The sequence below is a fragment of the Trichomycterus rosablanca genome, chromosome 1 (assembly GCF_030014385.1).
Source record: "Trichomycterus rosablanca isolate fTriRos1 chromosome 1, fTriRos1.hap1, whole genome shotgun sequence".
Lineage (NCBI taxonomy): Eukaryota > Metazoa > Chordata > Actinopteri > Siluriformes > Trichomycteridae > Trichomycterus > Trichomycterus rosablanca.
In genome coordinates this window covers 36,424,254-36,449,724 of record NC_085988.1, presented here as the reverse complement: position 1 = coordinate 36,449,724, position 25,471 = coordinate 36,424,254, and the positions used below count along the sequence as shown (strand labels likewise).

The window sequence follows — 25,471 nt, the reverse complement described above, 5'->3', positions numbered from 1 at the left end:
AGCTGTGTGATCCTAGAAGAGAAGCCTCCTACTATCTCACAGTCTCTTCAGTCACCTCTTCTACCCTTTGCATGGCTCCTAATGATTGAAGTTTCTTTCAGCTTGTCCTGTCTGTAGAAGTAGTATGTATTGTTAGGACTTGGTTTGCCACAGACGTTAGAGCTGCACCAGTGGGCACTGTATATGTAGTAGCAGTAGATTAAGAAATTGCAAATGGAACTTTACCTTATTTGCAAGAATGAGCTTTTGTACCTGCATGTCAATCTAACCTGCAGACAGTATTCTTTACTAAAGAATTACAATTACAAAAATGTATAACCCCTTATAGCGTCTGGGTCTGTGTACTTTTGGTCATTTAACATTCTTTTTGAATACCAAACAAACCAAAATTGCATACCAATAAACAAGCCAAAATTACACACCAATAAACAAACCAAAATTAAATTCATCGTTGTGTAACTATCAAATTTTAGTTTTATATATATATATATATATATATATACAGTGTATCACAAAAGTGAGTACACCCCTCACATTTCTGCAGATTTTTAAGTATATCTATTCATGGGACAACACTGACAAAATGACACTTTGACACAATGAAAAGTAGTCTGTGTGCAGCTTATATAACAGTGTAAATTTATTCTTCCCTCAAAATAACTCAATATACAGCCATTAATGTCTAAACCACCGGCAACAAAAGTGAGTACACCCCTTAGTGAAAGTTCCTGAAGTGTCAATATTTTGTGTGGCCACCATTATTTCCCAGAACTGCCTTAACTCTCCTGTGCATGGAGTTTACCAGAGCTTCACAGGTTGCCACTGGAATGCTTTTCCACTCCTCCATGACGACATCACGGAGCTGGCGGATATTCGAGACTTTGCACTCCTCCACCTTCCGCTTGAGGATGCCCCAAAGATGTTCTATTGGGTTTAGGTCTGGAGACATGGTTGGCCAGTCCATCACCTTTACCCTCAGCCTCTTCAATAAAGCAGTGGTCGTCTTAGAGGTGTGTTTGGGGTCATTATCATGCTGGAACACTGCCCTGCGACCCATTTTCCGGAGGAAGGGGATCATGCTCTGCTTCAGTATTTCACAGTACTTATTGGAGTTCATGTGTCCCTCAATGAAATGTAACTCCCCAACACCTGCTGCACTCATGCAGCCCCAGACCATGGCATTCCCACCACCATGCTTGACTGTAGGCATGACACACTTATCTTTGTACTCCTCACCTGATTGCCGCCACACATGCTTGAGACCATCTGAACCAAACAAATTAATCTTGGTCTCATCAGACCATAGGACATGGTTCCAGTAATCCATGTCCTTTGTTGACATGTCTTCAGCAAACTGTTTGCGGGCTTTCTTGTGTAGAGACTTCAGAAGAGGCTTCTTTCTGGGGTGACAGCCATGCAGACCAATTTGATGTAGTGTGCGGCGTATGGTCTGAGCACTGACAGGCTGACCCCCCACCTTTTCAATCTCTGCAGCAATGCTGACAGCACTCCTGTGCCTATCTTTCAAAGACAGCAGTTGGATGTGACGCTGAGCACGTGCACTCAGCTTCTTTGGACGACCAACGCGAGGTCTGTTCTGAGTGGACCCTGCTCTTTTAAAACGCTGGATGATCTTGGCCACTGTGCTGCAGCTCAGTTTCAGGGTGTTGGCAATCTTCTTGTAGCCTTGGCCATCTTCATGTAGCGCAACAATTCGTCTTTTAAGATCCTCAGAGAGTTCTTTGCCATGAGGTGCCATGTTGGAACTTTCAGTGACCAGTATGAGAGAGTGTGAGAGCTGTACTACTAAATTGAACACACCTGCTCCCTATGCACACCTGAGACCTAGTAACACTAACAAATCACATGACATTTTGGAGGGAAAATGACAAGCAGTGCTCAATTTGGACATTTAGGGGTGTAGTCTCTTAGGGGTGTACTCACTTTTGTTGCCGGTGGTTTAGACATTAATGGCTGTATATTGAGTTATTTTGAGGGAAGAATAAATTTACACTGTTATATAAGCTGCACACAGACTACTTTTCATTGTGTCAAAGTGTCATTTTGTCAGTGTTGTCCCATGAAAAGATATACTTAAATATCTGCAGAAATGTGAGGGGTGTACTCACTTTTGTGATACACTGTATATATATATATATATATATATATATATATATATATATATATATATATATATATATATGGTAGTCAAGTCAAATGTATTTATATAGTGCTTTTTACAATGCATTGTCTCAAAGCAACTTTGCAGAATCCAGGACCAACAGACCAAAGCCAAGGGTGACAGTGGCAAGAAAAAACTCCCTTAAAACTACAGGAAAAAACCCTGATAGGAATCACTCAGCAGGGACCCCCATCCTCTTTGGGTGGCCTGGAGAATAATTTGAAGTGATAGTATTTACACAAATCATACATACACACAATTAAATTAAACTTAAATTGAAAATAAATTATAAAAAATAATAAATAAATAAATTGGGTAGACATACAAATGTAACAAATGTAGACCTGCACAAGGCTGGAATGGGCTACAAGACCATCAGCAAGAAGCTTGGTGAGAAAGAGACCACTGTTGGTGCGATAATTTGAAAATGGAAGAAATACAAGATCACAGTCAATCGCCCTCACTCTGGAGCTCCATGCAAGATCTCACCTGGTGGGGTAAGAATGATTCTGAGAAAGGTGAGTTCAGTCCAGAATTACACGGGAGGAGCTTATCAATGATCTCAAGGGAGCTGGGAGCAGAGAAATGCTGGATATGACCCCAAGAACACCATCCCCACTGGGCATTCCTCTGCCTCCAAACACGGCGAGTGGAGTTGATGCCAAAGAGTTCAATTTTGGTCTCATCTGACCATATCACATTCTCCCAAGCTTTCTCTGAATCATTCAGCTGTTCATTGGCAAACTTCAGACGGGCCTGTACATGAGCCTTCTTGAGCAAAGGGACTTTGCGGGCACTGCAGGATCTCAATCCATTACGGCGAAGTGTGTTACTAATGGTTTTCTTGGTGACTGTGCTCCCAGCTCCCTTGAGATCATTGATAAGCTCCTCCCGTGTAATTCTGGACTGACCTCACCTTTCTCAGAATCATTCTTACCCCACGAGGTGAGATCTTGCATGGAGCTCCAGAGTGAGGGCGATTGGCTGTGATCTTGTATTTCTTCCATTTTCGAATGATCGCACCAACAGTGGTCTCTTTCTCACCAAGCTTCTTGCTGATGGTCTTGTAGCCCATTCCAGCCTTGTGCAGGTCTACAATCTTGTCCCTGACGTCCTTTGATAGCTCTTTGGTCTTGCCCATGGTGGTCGAGAGATTTGAACGGAAGAAACTGATTCTGTGACAGGAGTCTTTTATACAGGGACAGGACTAATTTGTGTGCCTCATGGGCACATAACCGGTCTGTGGGGGTCAGAATTCTTGCTGGTTGGTAGGGGATCAAATACTCATTTCCCTTAATTAAATACAAATTAATTTATAACTTTTATTTATTGTTTTTTTTTTCTGGATTTTTTGTTGATATTCTGTCTCTCTCTGTTAAAATAAACCTTCCATAAAATTATAGACTGTTTAAGTCTTTGTAAGGGGGTAAACTTACAAAATCAGCAGGGGATCAAATACTTATTTCCCCCACTGTATATATATATATATATATATATATATATATATATATATATATATATATATATATATATATATATATATATATATACAGTGTATCACAAAAGTGAGTACACCCCTCACATTTCTGCAGATATTGAAGTATATCTTTTCATGGGACAACACTGACAAAATGACACTTTGACACAATGAAAAGTAGTCTGTGTGCAGCTTATATAACAGTGTAAATTTATTCTTCCCTCAAAATAACTCAATATACAGCCATTAATGTCTAAACCACCGGCAACAAAAGTGAGTACACCCCTTAGTGAAAGTTCCTAAAGTGTCAATATTTTGTGTGGCCACCATTATTTCCCAGAACTGCCTTAACTCTCCTGGGCATGGAGTTTACCAGAGCTTCACAGGTTGCCACTGGAATGCTTTTCCACTCCTCCATGACGACATCACGGAGCTGGCGGATATTCGAGACTTTGCGCTCCTCCACCTTCCGCTTGAGGATGCCCCAAAGATGTTGTATTGGGTTTAGGTCTGGAGACATGCTTGGCCAGTCCATCACCTTTACCCTCAGCCTCTTCAATAAAGCAGTGGTCGTCTTAGAGGTGTGTTTGGGGTCATTATCATGCTGGAACACTGCCCTGCGACCCAGTTTCCGGAGGGAGGGGATCATGCTCTGCTTCAGTATTTCACAGTACATATTGGAGTTCATGTGTCCCTCAATGAAATGTAACTCCCCAACACCTGCTACACTCATGCAGCCCCAGACCATGGCATTCCCACCACCATGCTTGACTGTAGGCATGACACACTTATCTTTGTACTCCTCACCTGATTGCCGCCACACATGCTTGAGACCATCTGAACCAAACAAATTAATCTTGGTCTCATCAGACCATAGGACATGGTTCCAGTAATCCATGTCCTTTGTTGACATGTCTTCAGCAAACTGTTTGCGGGCTTTCTTGTGTAGAGACTTCAGAAGAGGCTTCCTTCTGTGGTGACAGCCATGCAGACCAATTTGATGTAGTGTGCGGCATATGGTCTGAGCACTGACAGGCTGACCCCCCACCTTTTCAATCTCTGCAGCAATGCTGACAGCACTCCTGCGCCTATCTTTCAAAGACAGCAGTTGGATGTGACGCTGAGCACGTGCACTCAGCTTCTTTGGATGACCAACGCGAGGTCTGTTCTGAGTGGAACCTGCTCTTTTAAAACGCTGGATGATCTTGGCCACTGTGCTGCAGCTCAGTTTCAGGGTGTTGGCAATCTTCTTGTAGCCTTGGCCATCTTCATGTAGCGCAACAATTCGTCTTTTAAGATCCTCAGAGAGTTCTTTGCCATGAGGTGCCATGTTGGAACTTTCAGTGACCAGTATGAGAGAGTGTGAGAGCTGTACTACTAAATTGAACACACCTGCTTCCTATGCACACCTGAGACCTAGTAACACTAACAAATCACATGACATTTTGAAGGGAAAATGACAAGCAGTGCTCAATTTGGACATTTAGGGGTGTAGTCTCTTAGGGGTGTACTCACTTTTGTTGCCGGTGGTTTAGACATTAATGGCTGTATATTGAGTTATTTTGAGGGAAGAATAAATTTACACTGTTATATAAGCTGCACACAGACTACTTTTCATTGTGTCAAAGTGTCATTTTGTCAGTGTTGTCCCATGAAAAGATATACTTAAATATCTGCAGAAATGTGAGGGGTGTACTCACTTTTGTGATACACTGTATATATATATATATATATATATATACACAGGTATATATATACAGTATATATACATACATACATACATACATACATACATACGTATACATATATATACACACATACATATACATACACATACATGCATACAACATACATACAGTATATACATACATACTGTATATATACACATATATATGTGTGTGTGTATATATGTGTATGTATATATATATATATATACACACAACAGAGGTCAGGGATTGTACAGCGGCAGTGCTAGGTTGGTAGCACTGCCTGAGATTCAAACTTAAAGTGCTTCAACTTTCAGCATAATTAATGGTTTTCAGTAAAACCTGTTTTAGCTACTTTAAGGAAACTCTTATTTTTTGTTGCTAACGATTAAACATAATGACCAAAAGGTACACTGACCATGGACCATGACCTTTCTTTATTTTATAACAATAAGCCATGCATTTATAACAAGTGCTTATCCTTTTACAATTTACTGTCTTCAGGCTACAGAAAGTTTGAGAAGGAGCCTTTTAGTCATGAATAAGCAATTATTAATTCATACAATTTCAATTCTACATAGCAGCTTTAATTCCAGTATCCCAGCTGGATCCCCAGGGCTGGATATGTGTGCACATCATTATTAAAAGGCCCCTTACCGAATTAAAGACATGTAGAGCTGGATATGTTAGACTGATAAGATTATCTGCTTGTTATTTGCATATTGATCACAATATGTTTAAACTGTATTTTGTGTGTGTGTGTGTAAAATGTGAGAATTAGTGTACCTGACTCTCTGAATGTCTCCTAAATACATTTTTCATTTTAAATGTGCCTACACTTATCTGTGGTGCATCAGTTTCTGACATCTGATTTTTGTCCATATTTGGTGTTGTGTTCCTCCAGATGTATAAGAAGGATCTGTACAGTGTGGATGAACCTGTGCGAGTGAATCATGTTATGAAGCCCCAACCACCGCAGCCGTCTTTAGCTCCCCCATCCTCTCTGTCCTACAGTCACCAGCCTGTGTACCAGGACAAACAGCCATACCGCGAGTACAACCACCCGCCTTACGGCTACGATGGTGGCGGCTATGCACAACCAAAGCCTCATAACTACAACGCGCACCTGCACTATGACAACCGTGTGCCTCATTATGATGAACAGTGGCCCCACTATGACCAGCAGACCTCGCCTCAGGCTCCTCCCCCTGTCGGGCCGGGCTATCCTCAGGGCCACCAGCCTCCCGCTCATAGCTACGAGCCCCACTCTCCCTACGAGGACGGCCCCACTCGGGATTATAGCCCCACTCAGCCCCGCTACGACGAGCAGCCCGCGGTTTACGATAGCCGGCCACAAAGGCATAATAAAGCAGGGCCTGTTCGTTATGATGATCAACCGCCTCCTCCGCCAGTCACATATGATGCTCGCTCTCCTTATGAGCCAGAAACCCATGGCTTTCCCATTAATAACCCTCGCTCCCCTGACCCTTCGAAACAGTATTATGGAGATGCTTCTGTCAGGCCTGCATACAACCCAGGCCCACCAAACCGTGCATACAAATCAGGGCCACACGAACATATGAACTCTGAGCCTGCAGTTCCTCCTCCTAAACCTGAAGTTGTGCTGTCACCAGGGGAGCCAGTACACACTGTAGTTTCTAAATCTCAGCCTCCACCCAGAGAAGAGCCGGAGGAGGAAGACCCAGCCATGAAGCCCCAGTCTGTTCTCACCAGGGTTAAGATGTTTGAGAACAAACGCTCTGTATCTGTTGATAGAGCCAAGGATACCGGAGATTTACCGGGTGTCAGGGTATGTAATTTTCTACTAAATTAAGTCATATTAGAATGCAAGTAAATCTTGTAAGAGTTTAGAATTAGTAACTCTAATTTTTTTGTATTTTAAATGAATGCCTTTTTATATCCTAGCCCACAGATTTTCCCAAACCTGTAAGTGTACCTGGGCCAGTCCCTAAAACCAACTCTCTCAACAACCTGGAACAGGAGAAGCCTGGATACAGGTAACTAATGGCAGCTTATTTTCTTCTAAACATCTGAGTCATTTTATTATAGGAAAAAAAAACACACCATTAACAGAAAGGCACTGGTGACGTAAATATTGATTATCAAGGTGTAGGGTGTTCTAGCTTTGATGCACCAAGCCAACCATTGTCCATTGAATATCATGAAGACATTCATGATGGCCAAAAAGATAAGACTCCCAAGTACTCCAAGATTATAAACCAGTCCTTTTGATTTGAGGGCTTTAAGAAGCCAGATAGAATCATGCTGTAAGACTCTCACAGAAGTGTGAAAATGGTAGCTAGGCTGTTTTGTTTGATGTTCTGTACTGCATGCTCCCACACTGCAAAGTGTTTCCGAACAGCATTCCACTGTGGGCACTGATGCTGGTACAGTGTGTGCACAGAATTATTGGTAGTTTTTGCTTCATGTTCAAGTGCAACTTTTTAAAGGACAATGGAGAATTGGGCAACAAGGGTTACTGAGAGTTCTAGTTATGGAACAGTGGCTTGTTGTGTTATAGAGTTAGTACATTTGACACCAAATCATTCTTCTAATGCATCTCAAGAGCACAAAATTCTTCTCTTTGTTTCTTAATAGGGCCCCAGAGCCACAGAAACCCCAGTCTCGGTTAGAAGAAGTGGTCCGCACTAACCACTACGACCCTGAGGAGGATGAGGACTACTATAGGAAACAGCTCTCCTACTTTGACCGCCGCAGCTTTGACACCAAGCCCACAAATCAGCCTGCAGTCAATCGCTTCCATGATCTAAATAAACCGGCACAGCCTCAGATTGGGTACCCTTACAACAGGTATCATCAGCTACACTTGACTCAAGGGTGTGATTGTATATTAGTATAGTAGTATATAGTATCATAAATAATAGTATATAGTTATGATTTTTAATGCACTGTATGCAGACTACAAGTTTCAGTATGTAATACGGTTAGGTTTAACTAGATATAAATGCCCTAAACCCTCAATTGCTTAAACTGTATTTGGGTCATAATTGTAAGTTGCTTTGAGTAAATGCAGAAAGGGCTTTAATTAAACAAAGTGGTCCAAAAAAATGATCATGATGGTTTTCGACTGGGCATCCTTGTTCTTTTCGTCCTTTTTTCATACCAACAAAGCCATACTTGACTGTGTGTCTTAATAAAAAAAATTTTAACCCTTATGCTGTTTTAGGACTGAGCCAGTGGAGAAAATAAGCCCTATGGATAAGAGATATGAGCCAATCCCCCAGATCAACTCCACACCAACTCCTTATGGTCAATCTGGTCCTGCTGTCCCACCCACGTCTCTGCCCAAACTCAACAACACAGAGGGTGAGAGCTTAAACCACTCTTTCTAGATGATTCTGAAAGCATGCCGTATTCAGGCAGACACAGGGTACTATTACATAAGCTTTGCTGAAGCTGTGTTTGTTTAGCCTAGATCCCATGCTGACTTTGCAAGTTTATCTGTGCTTTGAACAGTCTCTTAACAAGTTTGTCTTCGGGCATTTACAGTGAACTCTCTGCCAGATCCCCACAACTCCCCCAAAGCCAAGCCAGATGTGTCTACTCTTCGGCCTCCTGCCAGGGACGACGTGGTCCAAGGCAACTACCTTTCCCCGAAATCTCCTGTTAATGGCGCTGACATCCCACCCAAGACCTTGGGTGCCCCCGCCACCACCAGCTACAACCGCTACGTCCCTAAGCCATACACAAGCACCGCCCGACCCTTCGAGCGCAAGTTTGAGAGCCCCAAATTCAACCACAACCTTCTGCCCAACGACACTCAGTCAAAGCCCACTGTAGTGAACAGTAACCCCAAACCTCAACTCTCACCCCAGCCTCAAGACACAGACAGCGGAGTGGACACCTTCACTCGCACCATGGACAGCAGAATCAAATATCAGCACAATAATGTCAATTCTATCCCCAAGGCTATCCCTGTCAGGTAAAATACCTTCTTATTAATCTTAAAACGGTCATAAACACTTACTCACTTTTAGTAGATCTCCAAAGCAGTCCCACTGGCAATAGTGAGTGCAGTGGTAGCTTAGTGGTGAAGGTACTGGACTAATAATGTGAAGATTACTGGTTCAAGCCCCACTACCACCAGTATGCCATTGTTGGATAGAAGAAATGCATTTCTGACCTAACAAGGGAATAAAACAGTTGATCAGCTACAGAAAAGCTTAACATGTTTATTTGCAAACTGTACCAAACAAACATGTCCATAAGGTGCTTTGTATCTGATTATACTGTAATTAAATACAAACCCCATTTCCAGAAAAGTTGGGACACTTACTAAAATTGCAATAAAAAACTAAAAGCTGTAATTTAATTCACTTGAATCTTTAATTAACAGACAAAAGGACAAAGTTTTTTTTTATGACAAACGTAATTCTATTTGTATGTAAACAAATGTATAAATTGACCCATCTGTTCCAGCTTTTTAGTGTGTGTTTCAAGCATGTTTGCCACTGGGTCACATCACATTTTCTTTTAACTCTACATTTTAATCATTCTCTTCTTTATGATGTGCCATACATTTTTAGTATGAGACAGAACTGGACTGCAGGCAGGCCAATCAAGCACCTGCACTCTGTGTCTACAGAGCCCCGCTGTTGTAACTTGTGCAGAATGAGGCCTAGAATTGTCCTGCTGAAATAGGCATGGAGTGTCTGAGAAAGGACGGCATCTTGATGCCAACATATGTTTATCCAAAATACCAATATATGCATCCACATCACATCGTTCCTTCACATATATGCAGATTACCCATGCCGTCGGCACTGATGCACCCCCATGCCATCACAGTCTGTATGGTCTTTTTCATCTTTGGCACATAGAACCCAACATCTGTTTTTACCCAAAGCAAGCTAACCGTGTACTCATCTGACCACAGAACATGTTTCGTCTCAAATGGCTTTGGGCCCAGAGAACATTTCAAGGACAAAGTGCAACCCATCCTTGCTTGCAAAGACTAAGCCTTTGGTGGATGCTTCTTTTATGGTCAATTTAGATGATTGTGGAACCTTCTAGAACAGTGCTTCTTGTGTAACTCTAGTCTTTATTTGGCCCCTGCCCCAGCTTTTTTGTGTGTTGCAGGTGTCACATTCTATTGTTATTTTTGTATTTACAAAATACAATTAGGTAGGTAGTTTTTTGCATTTTTAGAAAGTGTACCAACTTTTCTGGAAATAGGGTTTGTAAATCCTACACATCACATCAGCTGCTTATTCTAAATTTAGGTTATCTATTACTTTAGTCTATGTGCTTGGGTGGTGCAGTGGTTTATTATTGCCAGTGGTCTAGTATTTCTGTCATCAGTCTAACAGTTGGAAAAATTCTCCTTGTTGTAATGTAATTAATTAAAGCAATGCATTTAAAATAGTTAATGTTGCAGTACTGCAGGGGATTATGCAATACTGCAACATTCCTGTTCGATGCATATAAATAAAACATACCTGCTGTTGTGCTTTCTGCGGGTGTCTTTCAGCTTTAATTAACTGATCACTTTGTCTTTCAGCCCAAGTGCTCTGGATGATGACGAAGACGATGAAGGACACACTGTGGTCGCCACAGCACGGGGCATCTTTAACTGTAATGGTGGGGTTTTAAGCTCAATAGAGACGGGAGTAAGCATTATTATTCCGCAGGGAGCTATTCCTGAAAGCGTGGAGCAAGAGATCTATTTCAAAGTGTGCAGAGACAACAGCATCCTGCCTCCACTCGACAAGGAGAAAGGTAAAGAAAAACTCTGAATAAGCACATGGGCCCTTCTTTCCTGTCCATCGTTTTAATATATGTTGTTAAATATTAAATGAAGTTGTGTTTTAAATAAAAGAACGTTAATAAATTGATTGTGGTGCACTTAAGCACAGTTCCTAAGAGTAACATCAATTATGAAATACTCAGGCTTGTTCTCAAGCTGGTCAAGTGGCTATAGTGCTCACTATGTGTTTTCTTGCAGGTGAGACTCTGCTCAGTCCTCTGGTCATGTGTGGACCTCATGGTCTGAAGTTCCAGAAGCCGGTGGAGCTGCGCTTACCACACTGTGCGTCTATGACCCCTGATGGTTGGTCTTTTGCTCTAAAATCCTCCGACTCCTCGTCGGGTATGCTGTCCTTTCTCTGTGGTCCTTTGGGTTTCTTTGCTCTTTGCTGTTGGTGATCATTTGGGATGTACCAGTCTGATGGTATTAAACCAGTATTGACCTGAAACAGTAGCTCACTGAATAAAGTGTTTTTCATTAATCTCAATTCCAAAAAAGATGGGATAGTACAGAAAAGAGAAATCATTTGTAAATCCTTTGACCTGTATTAAGTTGAAAATAGTACTCCATTGTTCTTAAATATACAGGTGCAGTTTTATATATTTAACCCCCCCTCACCTTAAAAGTTATGATGTGTATAGAATTGAATGGAAATATACATCAACAAGTCTCAGTAATAGATAAAAAAATATATACATGCACTATTACTTAACCTCCACTCTCAGTCCTTGGTGGAACATCCTTTTGACTTAACCTCTAATAAGCGATATTAAGTAAGAGCTAACAAGCTTCTGGAACCCCTTTTGTAGAAACTAAAAGCTTTCAGCTGATTAAGGTTTTGTGGCCTTTGTCCTGTAACTGCTATTTTTTTAAAATCCCACCAGAGATTTTCTGGAGAGTGAGAAGGTAACTCTAGGATATTCAAGGTCTGAATTGGAAGTCCTGAATTAGTTGGGATCATTGTCTTGCTGGAAAGTCCAATTATCACCAAGATTTATACCCTTCAGCACTGATGGTGCCTTTAGAGGTGCAAGTTGGGCAGCTATAGCCTAGTGGTTAAGGTACTGGTCCAGTAATCAGAAGGTTGCCGGTTCAAGCCTCACCACTGCCAGGTTGTCATTGTTGGGCCTTTTAGCAAGGCCCTTAACCCTCAATTGCTTAGATTGTATACTGTCACAACTGTAAGTCGCTTTGGATAAAAGTGTCTGCTAAATGCCGTAAATGTAAATGCAAGTTACCTATGCCATTAGAATTAATACATTCCACTATTAAGCAAACACTGACTGTTAAAACTTTGTGTTGGTTACAGTTGGGAGGACCACAACATTGATATTTCTAAAAACTATTTGAAAGACTCACCAGACCAATATTTTCCAAAATATAGCATATGTGGTTATGTGAGGGATCACATGCATTCAGTATTGGTTTTAAGCATTGCCTTTAACACACAGAGACTTGTCTAGATTTTATTCATCGTTTAATAATGTTTTGGACTGTAGATGGTGAAATCCCTAAATTCCTTGCAATTTAGCGTTGAAAAAAACCGAGTGAGCCAACAGTCAATATTCAAGCCAATAGTCCAACAGGTTAAAAGCATTTCTCAAAGTGACCCTTGACCAATGCCTTTTACAATGCTCTTTTTATCTCCAGTCATGATAACATCCACTGTTATTCGTTTAAAGTTGCAAATCAGGTTTTTTTCCCCCCATTTCACAAACTCTTTAGTCATACATTTCTCCATCACAACTTTTTTGGAATGTGTTGCAGACATCAAATTGGGAATTTAAACATATTTTTACAACAAATATGGTAAATTGTCTAGGACACTCATTTCATTAAAATCAGCACAAGTTACTGGTTTTTAAAACTTTTTTTGCCTACAGTCTTAGCTTTTTAGAATTAAGGTTGTACATAAACAGGTATAGCATAGATCATACATGTGGACATAGGATACATTGTCATTAAACATGCCATTCTGTAAATCTGTATCAGGTAATACCTAATGTATTTGGTACATCCCCAGTGACTGTAATGAAGGTTAAATTAATGTTGGGTGATATATTCAATTTCTGGCTCTTTCTAGCTAATCCTTGTAATCCTATACCTGTATTTCCTTTCTTTTTCTCATGATTCTTGCCAAAAAGTGTTTGTACTGTGTTAAATGCCTTCTTTATTGGTTTTAATTGAAACTGTAAGGTGCTAATTTGGTTTTTAATGAAAATTATTCTCCCTAGTGTTGGGAGACTGACCCAGCCATTCAATTTTCATCAGTGGCTTAGAACATACTGCTACTACTGCCTGGCTCAAATACTTATTATGTCAGTTGTTATCTTCCTCGGCATAATAAGCCAACTGCAGGCATTAGATAGCTAAACATAGTAGCGTAGTTTATGTGCTCCTCCAAACAGGTTTGGTTGCTTTATGATGCGTGAGCTTCAGATGTTTAATATGCAGTAGCTTAAAATAGCTTTTTAACAGCCAAACATGCCAATGATGGGTGTAGTTAACTTTGGTTATGTAGTAAAATAAGAGTAACATTTATGTCTGCAGTTCCAATCTGTTGGGGAGTCAGACAAGGCAGTGGTCTGTGTGATGGTTTAGAGAGAAGCTTGTGATTTAAAGTGTCAGAATTTTCTTTTTAATGTTAACCCCCTTATTGGTTTGGGGATGGTAGATTCTAATTGTCAGGTTAGTTTGTTTTAAAAAAGTCAGAAATGGCTGAAAAGTCTGAAAAGATTCAAAACAAAAGTGTGAAGTGAAGAGATTCTTCATGATGTATCTACCCAATTAAAAAAATGCTCAATGAAATGTTATATATATATATATATACAGTGGGGGAAATAAGTATTTGATCCCCTGCTGATTTTGTAAGTTTACCCCCTTACAAAGACTTAAACAGTCTATAATTTTTATGGAAGGTTTATTTTAACAGTGAGACAGAATATCAACAAAAAATCCAGAAAAAAAACATTAAATAAAAGTTATAAATTAATTTGTATTTAACTAAGGGAAATAAGTATTTGATCCCCTACCAACCAGCAAGAATTCTGACCCCCACAGACCGGTTATGTGCTCATGAGGCACACAAATTAGTCCTGTCCCTGTATAAAAGACTCCTGTCACAGAATCAGTTTCTTCCGTTCAAATCTCTCGACCACCATGGGCAAGACCAAAGAGCTATCAAAGGACGTCAGGGACAAGATTGTAGACCTGTACAAGGCTGGAATGGGCTACAAGACCATCAGCAAGAAGCTTGGTGAGAAAGAGACCACTGTTGGTGCGATCATTCGAAAATGGAAGAAATGCAAGATCACAGTCAATCACCCTCACTCTGGAGCTCCATGCAAGATCTCACCTGGTGGGGTAAGAATGATTCTGAGAAAGGTGAGGTCAGTCCAGAATTACACGGGAGGAGCTTGTCAATGATCTCAAGGGAGCTGGGAGCAGAGAAATGCTGGATATGACCCCAAGAACACCATCCCCACCGGGCATTTCTCTGCCTCCAAACACGGCGAGTGGAGTTGATGCCAAAGAGCTCAATTTTGGTCTCATCTGACCATATCACATTCTCCCAAGCTTTCTCTGAATCATTCAGGTGTTCATTGGCAAACTTCAGACGGGCCTGTACATGAGCCTTCTTGAGCAAAGGGACTTTGCGGGCACTGCAGGATCTCAATCCATTACGGCGAAGTGTGTTACTAATGGTTTTCTTGGTGACTGTGCTCCCAGCTCCCTTGAGATCATTGACAAGCTCCTCCCATGTAATTCTGGACTGACCTCACCTTTCTCAGAATCATTCTTACCCCACCAGGTGAGATCTTGCATGGAGCTCCAGAGTGAGGGTGATTGACTGTGATCTTGTATTTCTTCCATTTTCGAATGATCGCACCAACAGTGGTCTCTTTCTCACCAAGCTTCTTGCTGATGGTCTTGTAGCCCATTCCAGCCTCGTGCAGGTCTACAATCTTGTCCCTGACGTCCTTTGATAGCTCTTTGGTCTTGCCCATGGTGGTCGAGAGATTTGAACGGAAGAAACTGATTCTGTGACAGGAGTCTTTTATACAGGGACAGGACTAATTTGTGTGCCTCATGGGCACATAACCGGTCTGTGGGGGTCAGAATTCTTGCTGGTTGGTAGGGGATCAAATACTTATTTCCCTTAATTAAATACAAATTAATTTATAACTTTTATTTAATGTTTTTTTTCTGGATTTTTTTGTTGATATTCTGTCTCTCTCTGTTAAAATAAACCTTCCATAAAAATTATAGACTGTTCAAGTCTTTGTAAGGGGGTAAACTTACAAAATCAGCAGGGGATCAAATACTTATTTCCCTCACTGTGTATGTATATATATATATATATATATATATATATATATATATATATATATATATATATATATATATATACACTGATCAGCCATAACATCAAAACCACCTCTTTGTTTCTACACTTATCAGCCATTTTTTATGTCCATTTTATCAGCTCTACTTACCATATAGAAGCACTTTGTAGTTCTACAGTTACTGACTGTAGTCCATCTGTTTCTCTGCATGCTTTGTTAGCCCCCTTTCATACTGTTCTGCAATGGGTGGTGGATCATTCTCAGCACTGCAGTGACAATGACATGGTGGTGGTGTGTTAGTGTGTGTTGTGCTGGTATGAGTGGATCAGACACAGCAGCACTGCTGGAGTTTTTAAATACCGTGTCCACTCACTGTCCACTCTATTAGACACTCCTACCTTGTTGGTCCACCTTGTAGATGTAAAGTCAGAGACGATCACTCATCTATTGCTGCTGTTTGAGTTGGTCATCTTCTAGACCTTCATCAGTGGTCACAGGATGCTGCCCATGGGGAACTGTTGGCTGGATGTTTTTGGTTGGTGGACTTTTCTCAGTCCAGCAGTTAAAAACTCCAGCAGCGCTGCTGTGTCTTATTCACTCATACCAGCACAACACACACTAACACACCACCACCATGTCAGTGTCACTGCAGTGCTGAGAATGATCCACCACTCAAATAATACCTGCTCTGTAGTGGTCCTGGGAGAGTCCTGACCATTAAAGAACAGCATGAAAGGGTGCTAACAAAGTATGCAAAGATAGATGGACTACAGTCAGTAATTGTAGAACTACAAAGTGCTCCTATAGGGTAAGTGATGCCAAAAAAATGGACGGTGTGTGTAGAAACAAGGAGGTGGTTTTAATGTTATGGCTGATCAGTGTATATACACACACACACACACACACACACAGTGGCTGCAAATGGAAATCATTCAAACTGCTCGAAATCACCTAAACAGTTGTCGATGTAGATGTCATTCAATGCAGAAATGCTAGATTATTATTTCCATTACTGACCTTATGATTTGCTTGCAGGTGACCCTAAATGCTGGCAAAATAAATCTCTCCCAGGGGACCCCAACTACCTGGTGGGCGCCAACTGTGTGTCTGTGCTCATTGACCACTTCTGAGGAGGGGACAGCTGGTCTGTTACTGAATGGAAAAGTGTTATTAAAGAACAAGAAGAAGCTTCTTCTCTTCTTCCCCTTTTCACTCCTGCTCAACTCTACAATTCTTACCTCTTAGTTTGCGGATAGAGTTTATTGCGCCCACGAATTTCCTCGGAGGACAAGTAGAGCACCTCCTCCTGGTGCTGAATCCCCACTAAACTCATTCTTTTCTTTCTTTTTTTCGGTGCTTGAAGGCTTGCCAAAAACGATGGATTAAAAGAATTATTAGAACTGATGATAGAATGCATGACTGGTGCCACAGACAGACTGAAATGGTCCTATTTTGGCGATTGTCTGAAAATAAATGAAAAAAAATAAGAATCGAAATGATTCATTTTCTATGTTGCAATTCCGTGTATGTACTCACAAGCAAAAAAGGTGCAGTGTGCATCACTTTTTTGATTGTGAAGGCTGGGGTCTTTCTGCAGATCTGCGTCATTCTGAGCCTTGTTTTTAAAGGGTTAGATTGAAGGACGCTAAAGGATTATGACATGAGGATGTGCTTTTAGAGGATTGGGACTTTCATGCTCATCACTGATAGACTTTCTCACTGGCTTCAAAATGGGCTCAATGTTTCAAACGGTCTTTTTCTAGTGACGTTTTACCATAGAGGAACACACTGGCATTGACTTTGGTTTTCCAAAAAAAACTCCTGCTGTCTAGAGATCTATGCATGTGCTACGACTCAGGTCCAGAAACCTGCTACTACGTTCAGAACACCGACTTCCCCATCGATACACTGCAAGCAGTGATGCCTTATCTGCATATTCCATCCGTTCACCCCAAAACATGCAAACTTCAGTTACAATGAGCGAAGTGATGAAGGATATTTAAGTTCATGTCAGCATTCTGAAGTCGTTCTGTTAGTGGATTGGATTTAGCACATAATAATCGAGGCTAATGAACAGGTATGCTTTATTTTACTGCTATGCATATGAAGTCAAAAGATATAGAAACACTAGGATATGTTTAAATTATGGCTGTATATACTGCTGGCATATGGCCTTGGTTCGCTGTTCGCTGTAAATGATCTTTTGTACATTTTTTTTTATTTTATATAAAAAATGGAGGGGAAAATAAAAAATGATCAAAAAGGAACTATTACATTGGTTATGTTTGTATTACAGTTATACCCCTGAGCCTTGGAATTAAACTTAGCAGTAATACAAAATTTAAAATAAACCTTTTCTACCATCATATAAACAAATCTCTATTCAATGGCATTTTTAACAGTAAGAAAAATAACGTTTTTATTCTTATTTACAGAATAGGAAAGCGCTTGGTTTGAATAATTTCATGAATCTGTATTTAGGGTCGCTGTGCGAGTGACCCTGTACTTTAATTGTGATACTGAATGCTGTATTGTGTGCCCTGAAATGTATTTTTGTACTAGTAAACAATTTATGAAGGCACATCAGTAATCTTTCTTTTTGATATGATAGTACAGCTTTCATTTTTCTTTTTCTCATGAGGATGCCATTTATTTCATTTAAATAAGTTCATTTGCAGCACATTTCTAAATATGCCATTGTATTAATGAATAAATTCTTTTTAAAGTAGTCACATGCCTGCAGTGTCAGCAGAGTAAACAAGGAGTGAAGTGTAGCACAGTTGGAGTAAAGCCAGCGTAAGAGGTGCAAAGGTTGTTTTAAAGCCATATCATGGTGTGCTGCTGAGTCCCTATAGAAAGCTGGTTTTGAGGAAAAGTTTCAAGGAAGGTACCATATACATAACAAATTAATAACTCCAGCTAATGTGCTAGATAGCAACTGAAGGTATTTTGTTTTTGAAGTTTTGGTTTGTCACCAGTGGTGCTCTCCTGGTCAGATATAAGTAATATGCTATTTATGTAGCGAGCTCACATCTGCCTACACACACTCCCGAGAAGAAGGCTGTCTAAATTTTTATATACAGTAGACCCTTGACTTACGAACCATTTACCATATGACCATTTTGGGTTATGAGTGATTTTTTTTCAACTTAACGTACGAACAAATTTCGTGAAACACGTGGTCACGAACAAGTTGACTCCGACCGTCTCTCTCTCTCTCTCTCTCTCTCTCTCTCTCTCTCTCTCTCTCTCTCTCTCTCTCTCTCTCTCTCTCTATATATATATATATATATATATATATATATATATATATATATATATATATATATATATATACAGTGTATCACAAAAGTGAGTACACCTCTCACATTTCTGCAAATATTTCATTATATCTTTTCATGGGACAACACTATAGACATGAAACTTGGATATAACTTAGAGTAGTCAGTGTACAGCTTGTATAGCAGTGTAGATTTACTGTCTTCTGAAAATAACTCAACACACAGCCATTAATGTCTAAATAGCTGGCAACATAAGTGAGTACACCCCACAGTGAACATGTCCAAATTGTGCCCAAATGTGTCGTTGTCCCTCCCTGGTGTCATGTGTCAAGGTCCCAGGTGTAAATGGGGAGCAGGGCTGTTAAATTTGGTGTTTTGGGTACAATTCTCTCATACTGGCCACTGGATATTCAACATGGCACCTCATGGCAAAGAATTCTCTGAGGATGTGAGAAATAGAATTGTTGCTCTCCACAAAGATGGCCTGGGCTATAAGAAGATTGCTAACACCCTGAAACTGAGCTACAGCATGGTGGCCAAGGTCATACAGCGGTTTTCCAGGACAGGTTCCACTCGGAACAGGCTTCGCCAGGGTCGACCAAAGAAGTTGAGTCCACGTGTTCGGCGTCATATCCAGAGGTTGGCTTTAAAAAATAGACACATGAGTGCTGCCAGCATTGCTGCAGAGGTTGAAGACGTGGGAGGTCAGCCTGTCAGTGCTCAGACCATACGCCGCACACTGCATCAACTCGGTCTGCATGGTCGTCATCCCAGAAGGAAGCTGACGCACAAGAAAGCCAGCAAACAGTTTGCTGAAGACAAGCAGTCCAAGAACATGGATTACTGGAATGCCCTGTGGTCTGACGAGACCAAGATAAACTTGTTTGGCTCAGATGGTGTCCAGCATGTGTGGCGGCGCCCTGGTGAGAAGTACCAAGACAACTGTATCTTGCCTACAGTCAAGCATGGTGGTGGTAGCATCATGGTCTTGGGCTGCATGAGTGTTGCTGGCACTGGGGAGCTGCAGTTCATTGAGGGAAACATGAATTCCAACATGTACTGTGACATTCTGAAACAGAGCATGATCCCCTCCCTTCGAAAACTGGGCCTCATGGCAGTTTTCCAACAGGATAACGACCCCAAACACAACCTCCAAGATGGCAACTGCCTTGCTGAGGAAGCTGAAAGTAAAGGTGATGGACTAAACCCAATTGAGCACCTGTGGCGCATCCTCAAGTGGAAGGTGGAGGAGTTCAAGGTGTCTAACATCCACCAGCTCCGTGATGTCATCATGGAGGAGTGGAAGAGGATTCCAGTAGCAACCTGTGCAGCTCTGGTGAATTCCATGCCCAGGAGGGTTAAGGCAGTGCTGGATAATAATGGTGGTCACACAAAATATTGACACTTTGGGCACAATTTGGACATGTTCACTGTGGGGTGTACTCACTTATGTTGCCAGCCATTTAGACATTAATGGCTGTGTGTTGAGTTATTTTCAGAAGACAGTAAATCTACACTGCTATACAAGTTGTACACTGACTACTCTAAGTTATATCCAAGTTTTAGTTCTATAGTGTTGTCCCATGAAAAGATATAATAAAATATTTGCAGAAATGTGAGAGGTGTACTCACTTTTGTGATACACTGTATATACACACACATACACACACTGATCAGCCATAACATTAAAACTACCTCCTTGTTTCTACACACATTGTCCATTTTATCAGCTCCACTGACCATATAGAAGCACTTTGTAGCTTAACAATTACTGACTGTAGTCCATCTGTTTCTCTGCATGCTTTGTTAGCTCCCTTTCATGCTGTTCTTCAATGGTCAGGACCACCACAGAGCAGGTATTATTTGGGTGGTGGATCATTCTCAGCACTGCAGTGACATTGACATGGTGGTGGTGTGTTAGTGTGTGTTGTGCTGGTATGAGTGGATCAGACACAGCAGCGCTGATGGAGTTTTTAAACACCTCACTGTCACTGCTGGACTGAAAATAGTCCACCAACCAAAAATATATCCAGCCAACAGCACCCCGTGGGCAGCGTCCTGTAACCACTGATGAAGGTCTTGAAGACGACCAACTCAAACAGCAGAAATAGATGAGCGATTGTCTCTGACTTTACATCTACAAGGTGGACCAACAAGGTAGGAGTGTCTAATAGAGTGGACAGTGAGTGGTTACGGTATTTAAAAACTCCAGCAGCACTTCTGTGTCTGATCCACTCATACCAGCACAACACACACTAACACACCACCATCATGTCATTGTTACTGCAGTGCTGAGAATGATCCACCACCTGAATAATACCTGACGGAAAGCAGGCTAAAACGGTATGTAGAGAAATAGATGGACTACAGTCAGTAATTGTAGAACTACAAAGTGCTCCTATATAGTAAGTGGAGCTGATAAAATGGACAGTGAGTGTAGAAACAAGGAGGTTTTAATGTTATGGATGATCACTGTATGTATATATATATATATATATACAGTGTATCACAAAAGTGAGTACACCCCTCACATTTCTGCAGATATTTAAGTATATCTTTTCATGGGACAACACTGACAAAATGACACTTTGACACAATGAAAAGTAGTCTGTGTGCAGCTTATATAACAGTGTAAATTTATTCTTCCCTCAAAATAACTCAATATACAGCCATTAATGTCTAAACCACCGGCAACAAAAGTGAGTACACCCCTTAGTGAAAGTTTCTGAAGTGTCAATATTTTGTGTGGCCACCATTATTTCCCAGAACTGCCTTAACTCTCCTGGGCATGGAGTTTACCAGAGCTTCACAGGTTGCCACTGGAATGCTTTTCCACTCCTCCATGACGACATCACGGAGCTGGCGGATATTCGAGACTTTGCACTCCTCCACCTTCCGCTTGAGGATGCCCCAAAGATGTTCTATTGGGTTTAGGTCTGGAGACATGCTTGGCCAGTCCATCACCTTTACCCTCAGCCTCTTCAATAAAGCAGTGGTCGTCTTAGAGGTGTGTTTGGGGTCATTATCATGCTGGAACACTGCCCTGCGACCCAGTTTCCGGAGGGAGGGGATCATGCTCTGCTTCAGTATTTCACAGTACATATTGGAGTTCATGTGTCCCTCAATGAAATGTAACTCCCCAACACCTGCTGCACTCATGCAGCCCCAGACCATGGCATTCCCACCACCATGCTTGACTGTAGGCATGACGCACTTATCTTTGTACTCCTCACCTGATTGCCGCCACACATGCTTGAGACCATCTGAACCAAACAAATTAATCTTGGTCTCATCAGACCATAGGACATGGTTCCAGTAATCCATGTCCTTTGTTGACATGTCTTCAGCAAACTGTTTGCGGGCTTTCTTGTGTAGAGACTTCAGAAGAAGCTTCCTTCTGGGGTGACAGCCATGCAGACCAATTTGATGTAGTGTGCGGCGTATGGTCTGAGCACTGACAGGCTGACCCCCCACCTTTTCAATCTCTGCAGCAATGCTGACAGCACTCCTGCGCCTATCTTTCAAAGACAGCAGTTGGATGTGATGCTGAGCACGTGCACTCAGCTTCTTTGGACGACCAACGCGAGGTCTGTTCTGAGTGGACCCTGCTCTTTTAAAACGCTGGATGATCTTGGCCACTGTGCTGCAGCTCAGTTTCAGGGTGTTGGCAATCTTCTTGTAGCCTTGGCCATCTTCATGTAGCGCAACAATTCGTCTTTTAAGATCCTCAGAGAGTTCTTTGCCATGAAGTGCCATGTTGGAACTTTCAGTGACCAGTATGAGAGAGTGTGAGAGCTGTACTACTAAATTGAACACACCTGCTCCCTATGCACACCTGAGACCTAGTAACACTAACAAATCACATGACATTTTGGAGGGAAAATGACAAGCAGTGCTCAATTTGGACATTTAGGGGTGTAGTCTCTTAGGGGTGTACTCACTTTTGTTGCCGGTGGTTTAGACATTAATGGCTGTATATTGAGTTATTTTGAGGGAAGAATAAATTTACACTGTTATATAAGCTGCACACAGACTACTTTTCATTGTGTCAAAGTGTCATTTTGTCAGTGTTGTCCCATGAAAAGATATACTTAAATATCTGCAGAAATGTGAGGGGTGTACTCACTTTTGTGATACACTGTATATATATATATATACAGTGTATCACAAAAGTGAGTACACCCCTCACATTTCTGCAGATATTTAAGTATATCTTTTCATGGGACAACACTGACAAAATGACACTTTGACACAATGAAAAGTAGTCTGTGTGCAGCTTATATAACAGTGTAAATTTATTCTTCCCTCAAAATAACTCAATATACAGCCATTAATGTCTAAACCACCGGCAACAAAAGTGAGTACACCCCTTAGTGAAAGTTCCTGAAGTGTCAATATTTTGTGTGGCCACCATTATTTCCCAGAACTGCCTTAACTCTCCTGGGCATGGAGTTTACCAGAGCTTCACAGGTTGCCACTGGAATGCTTTTCCACTCCTCCATGACGACATCACGGAGCTGGCGGATATTCGAGACTTTGCGCTCCTCCACCTTCCGCTTGAGGATGCCCCAAAGATGTTCTATTGGGTTTAGGTCTGGAGACATGCTTGGCCAGTCCATCACCTTTACCCTCAGCCTCTTCAATAAAGCAGTGGTCGTCTTAGAGGTGTGTTTTGGGTCATTATCATGCTGGAACACTTCCCTGTGACCCAGTTTCCGGAGGGAGGGGATCATGCTCTGCTTCAGTATTTCACAGTACATATTGGAGTTCATGTGTCCCTCAATGAAATGTAACTCCCCAACACCTGCTGCACTCATGCAGCCCCAGACCATGGCATTCCCACCACCATGCTTGACTGTAGGCATGACACACTTATCTTTGTACTCCTCACCTGATTGCCGCCACACATGCTTGAGACCATCTGAACCAAACAAATTAATCTTGGTCTCATCAGACCATAGGACATGGTTCCAGTAATCCATGTCCTTTGTTGACATGTCTTCAGCAAACTGTTTGCGGGCTTTCTTGTGTAGAGACTTCAGAGGAGGCTTCCTTCTGGGGTGACAGCCATGCAGACCAATTTGATGTAGTGTGCGGCGTATGGTCTGAGCACTGACAGGCTGACCCCCCACCTTTTCAATCTCTGCAGCAATGCTGACAGCACTCCTGCGCCTATCTTTCAAAGACAGCAGTTGGATGTGACGCTGAGCACGTGCACTCAGCTTCTTTGGACGACCAACGCGAGGTCTGTTCTGAGTGGACCCTGCTCTTTTAAAACGCTGGATGATCTTCGCCACTGTGCTGCAGCTCAGTTTCAGGGTGTTGGCAATCTTCTTGTAGCCTTGGCCATCTTCATGTAGCGCAACAATTCGTCTTTTAAGATCCTCAGAGAGTTCTTTGCCATGAGGTGCCATGTTGGAACTTTCAGTGACCAGTATGAGAGAGTGTGAGAGCTGTACTACTAAATTGAACACACCTGCTCCCTATGCACACCTGAGACCTAGTAACACTAACAAATCACATGACATTTTGGAGGGAAAATGACAAGCAGTGCTCAATTTGGACATTTAGGGGTGTAGTCTCTTAGGGGTGTACTCACTTTTGTTGCCGGTGGTTTAGACATTAATGGCTGTATATCGAGTTATTTTGAGGGAAGAATAAATTTACACTGTTATATAAGCTGCACACAGACTACTTTTCATTGTGTCAAAGTGTCATTTTGTCAGTGTTGTCCCATGAAAAGATATACTTAAATATCTGCAGAAATGTGAGGGGTGTACTCACTTTTGTGATACACTGTATATATACTGTATATATACAGTATATATATATATATATAAAGTGAGCGAACATTTGGACAGCGGACAGTGTTTTTTCGGTTTTTATTTTGTAAAATTCTATATTAAAATGGCCCCAAAAAAGTTGCAGAGAAAGCGTAGTGGTGAGACCGAGGGGGACAGTGAGGGAGAGAGAAGAAGGAAATTGCTGAGTAAAGTATTTTTTCTTTCGTGCAATTACACTTACAAAATACAACGCTATTGAAATAAAGAAGGAAATAATAGAGAAGTATGAGTTATTGTTGTTTCTGGTAGATACATTTTATAAAAAAAGAAAGAAATGCATTATGGTGTATAGTACAGCACACGTACTGTACTGAAATGTGGTGTGTGTTTTATGTACAGTACTACTGTGTTGTTGTTTATTACAGTATTATCTATTCTATAATTTAAGATTTAAGGGAAAATATAATTGTATTTATAACAAAAAAGACCATTTAAGACATTAGAAAGGTTAGGTAAGGGGTTTGGGAGGTCTGGCACGGATTAATTCTATTTACATTAATTCTTATGGGAAAAATAGGTTTAACTAACAAACATTTTGACTTAAGAACAGCCCTTCGGAACCAATTAAATTCGTAAGTCAAGGGTCTACTGTACCTTACAATGCTGCCTACTAAGGTGCCTTAATTCTAAGCTATAAACTGACTGAATTACGAGGAAGCATCCAATGCTTCCTCTGCAGTGAAGCAATCCCAGCATTCACTTTGGCACAATTTTTCTCACAACAGTATTCAGATTGGGGGACAGAAATAGAGCAGCAAGCAAAGTATAACCCTAGAGTGTAATTTCTTTGCATATTCGGAAAACTGAGGGAGATGTTAGCTGGCATGCTAGCGGGTTGTGTCGCCTCA

The 25,471-nt window shown here is 41.3% G+C and overlaps 1 protein-coding gene across 14 annotated transcripts in view; it reads left to right on the top strand.

The window, feature by feature from the left end:
• Window positions 1–17,766, top strand: part of tjp1b (tight junction protein 1b) — a 167,828-nt gene extending 150,062 nt beyond the window's left edge. For 10 of the 14 annotated variants that reach the window (XM_062992134.1, XM_062992140.1, XM_062992118.1 and 7 more), the window contains 8 exons: window positions 6,270–7,175; window positions 7,292–7,383; window positions 7,985–8,197; window positions 8,574–8,713; window positions 8,897–9,329; window positions 10,908–11,125; window positions 11,352–11,495; window positions 16,535–17,766. In XM_062992134.1, the coding sequence (XP_062848204.1) occupies window positions 6,270–7,175; window positions 7,292–7,383; window positions 7,985–8,197; window positions 8,574–8,713; window positions 8,897–9,329; window positions 10,908–11,125; window positions 11,352–11,495; window positions 16,535–16,629 (2,241 nt within the window). In that variant the 3' untranslated portion in view covers window positions 16,630–17,766. The remainder of the gene's footprint in view (window positions 1–6,269; window positions 7,176–7,291; window positions 7,384–7,984; window positions 8,198–8,573; window positions 8,714–8,896; window positions 9,330–10,907; window positions 11,126–11,351; window positions 11,496–16,534) is intronic. The other 4 variants (XM_062992110.1, XM_062992083.1, XM_062992156.1 and 1 more) reach the window with 2 other exon arrangements.
• The last annotated feature ends 7,705 nt before the right edge of the window (window positions 17,767–25,471 follow it).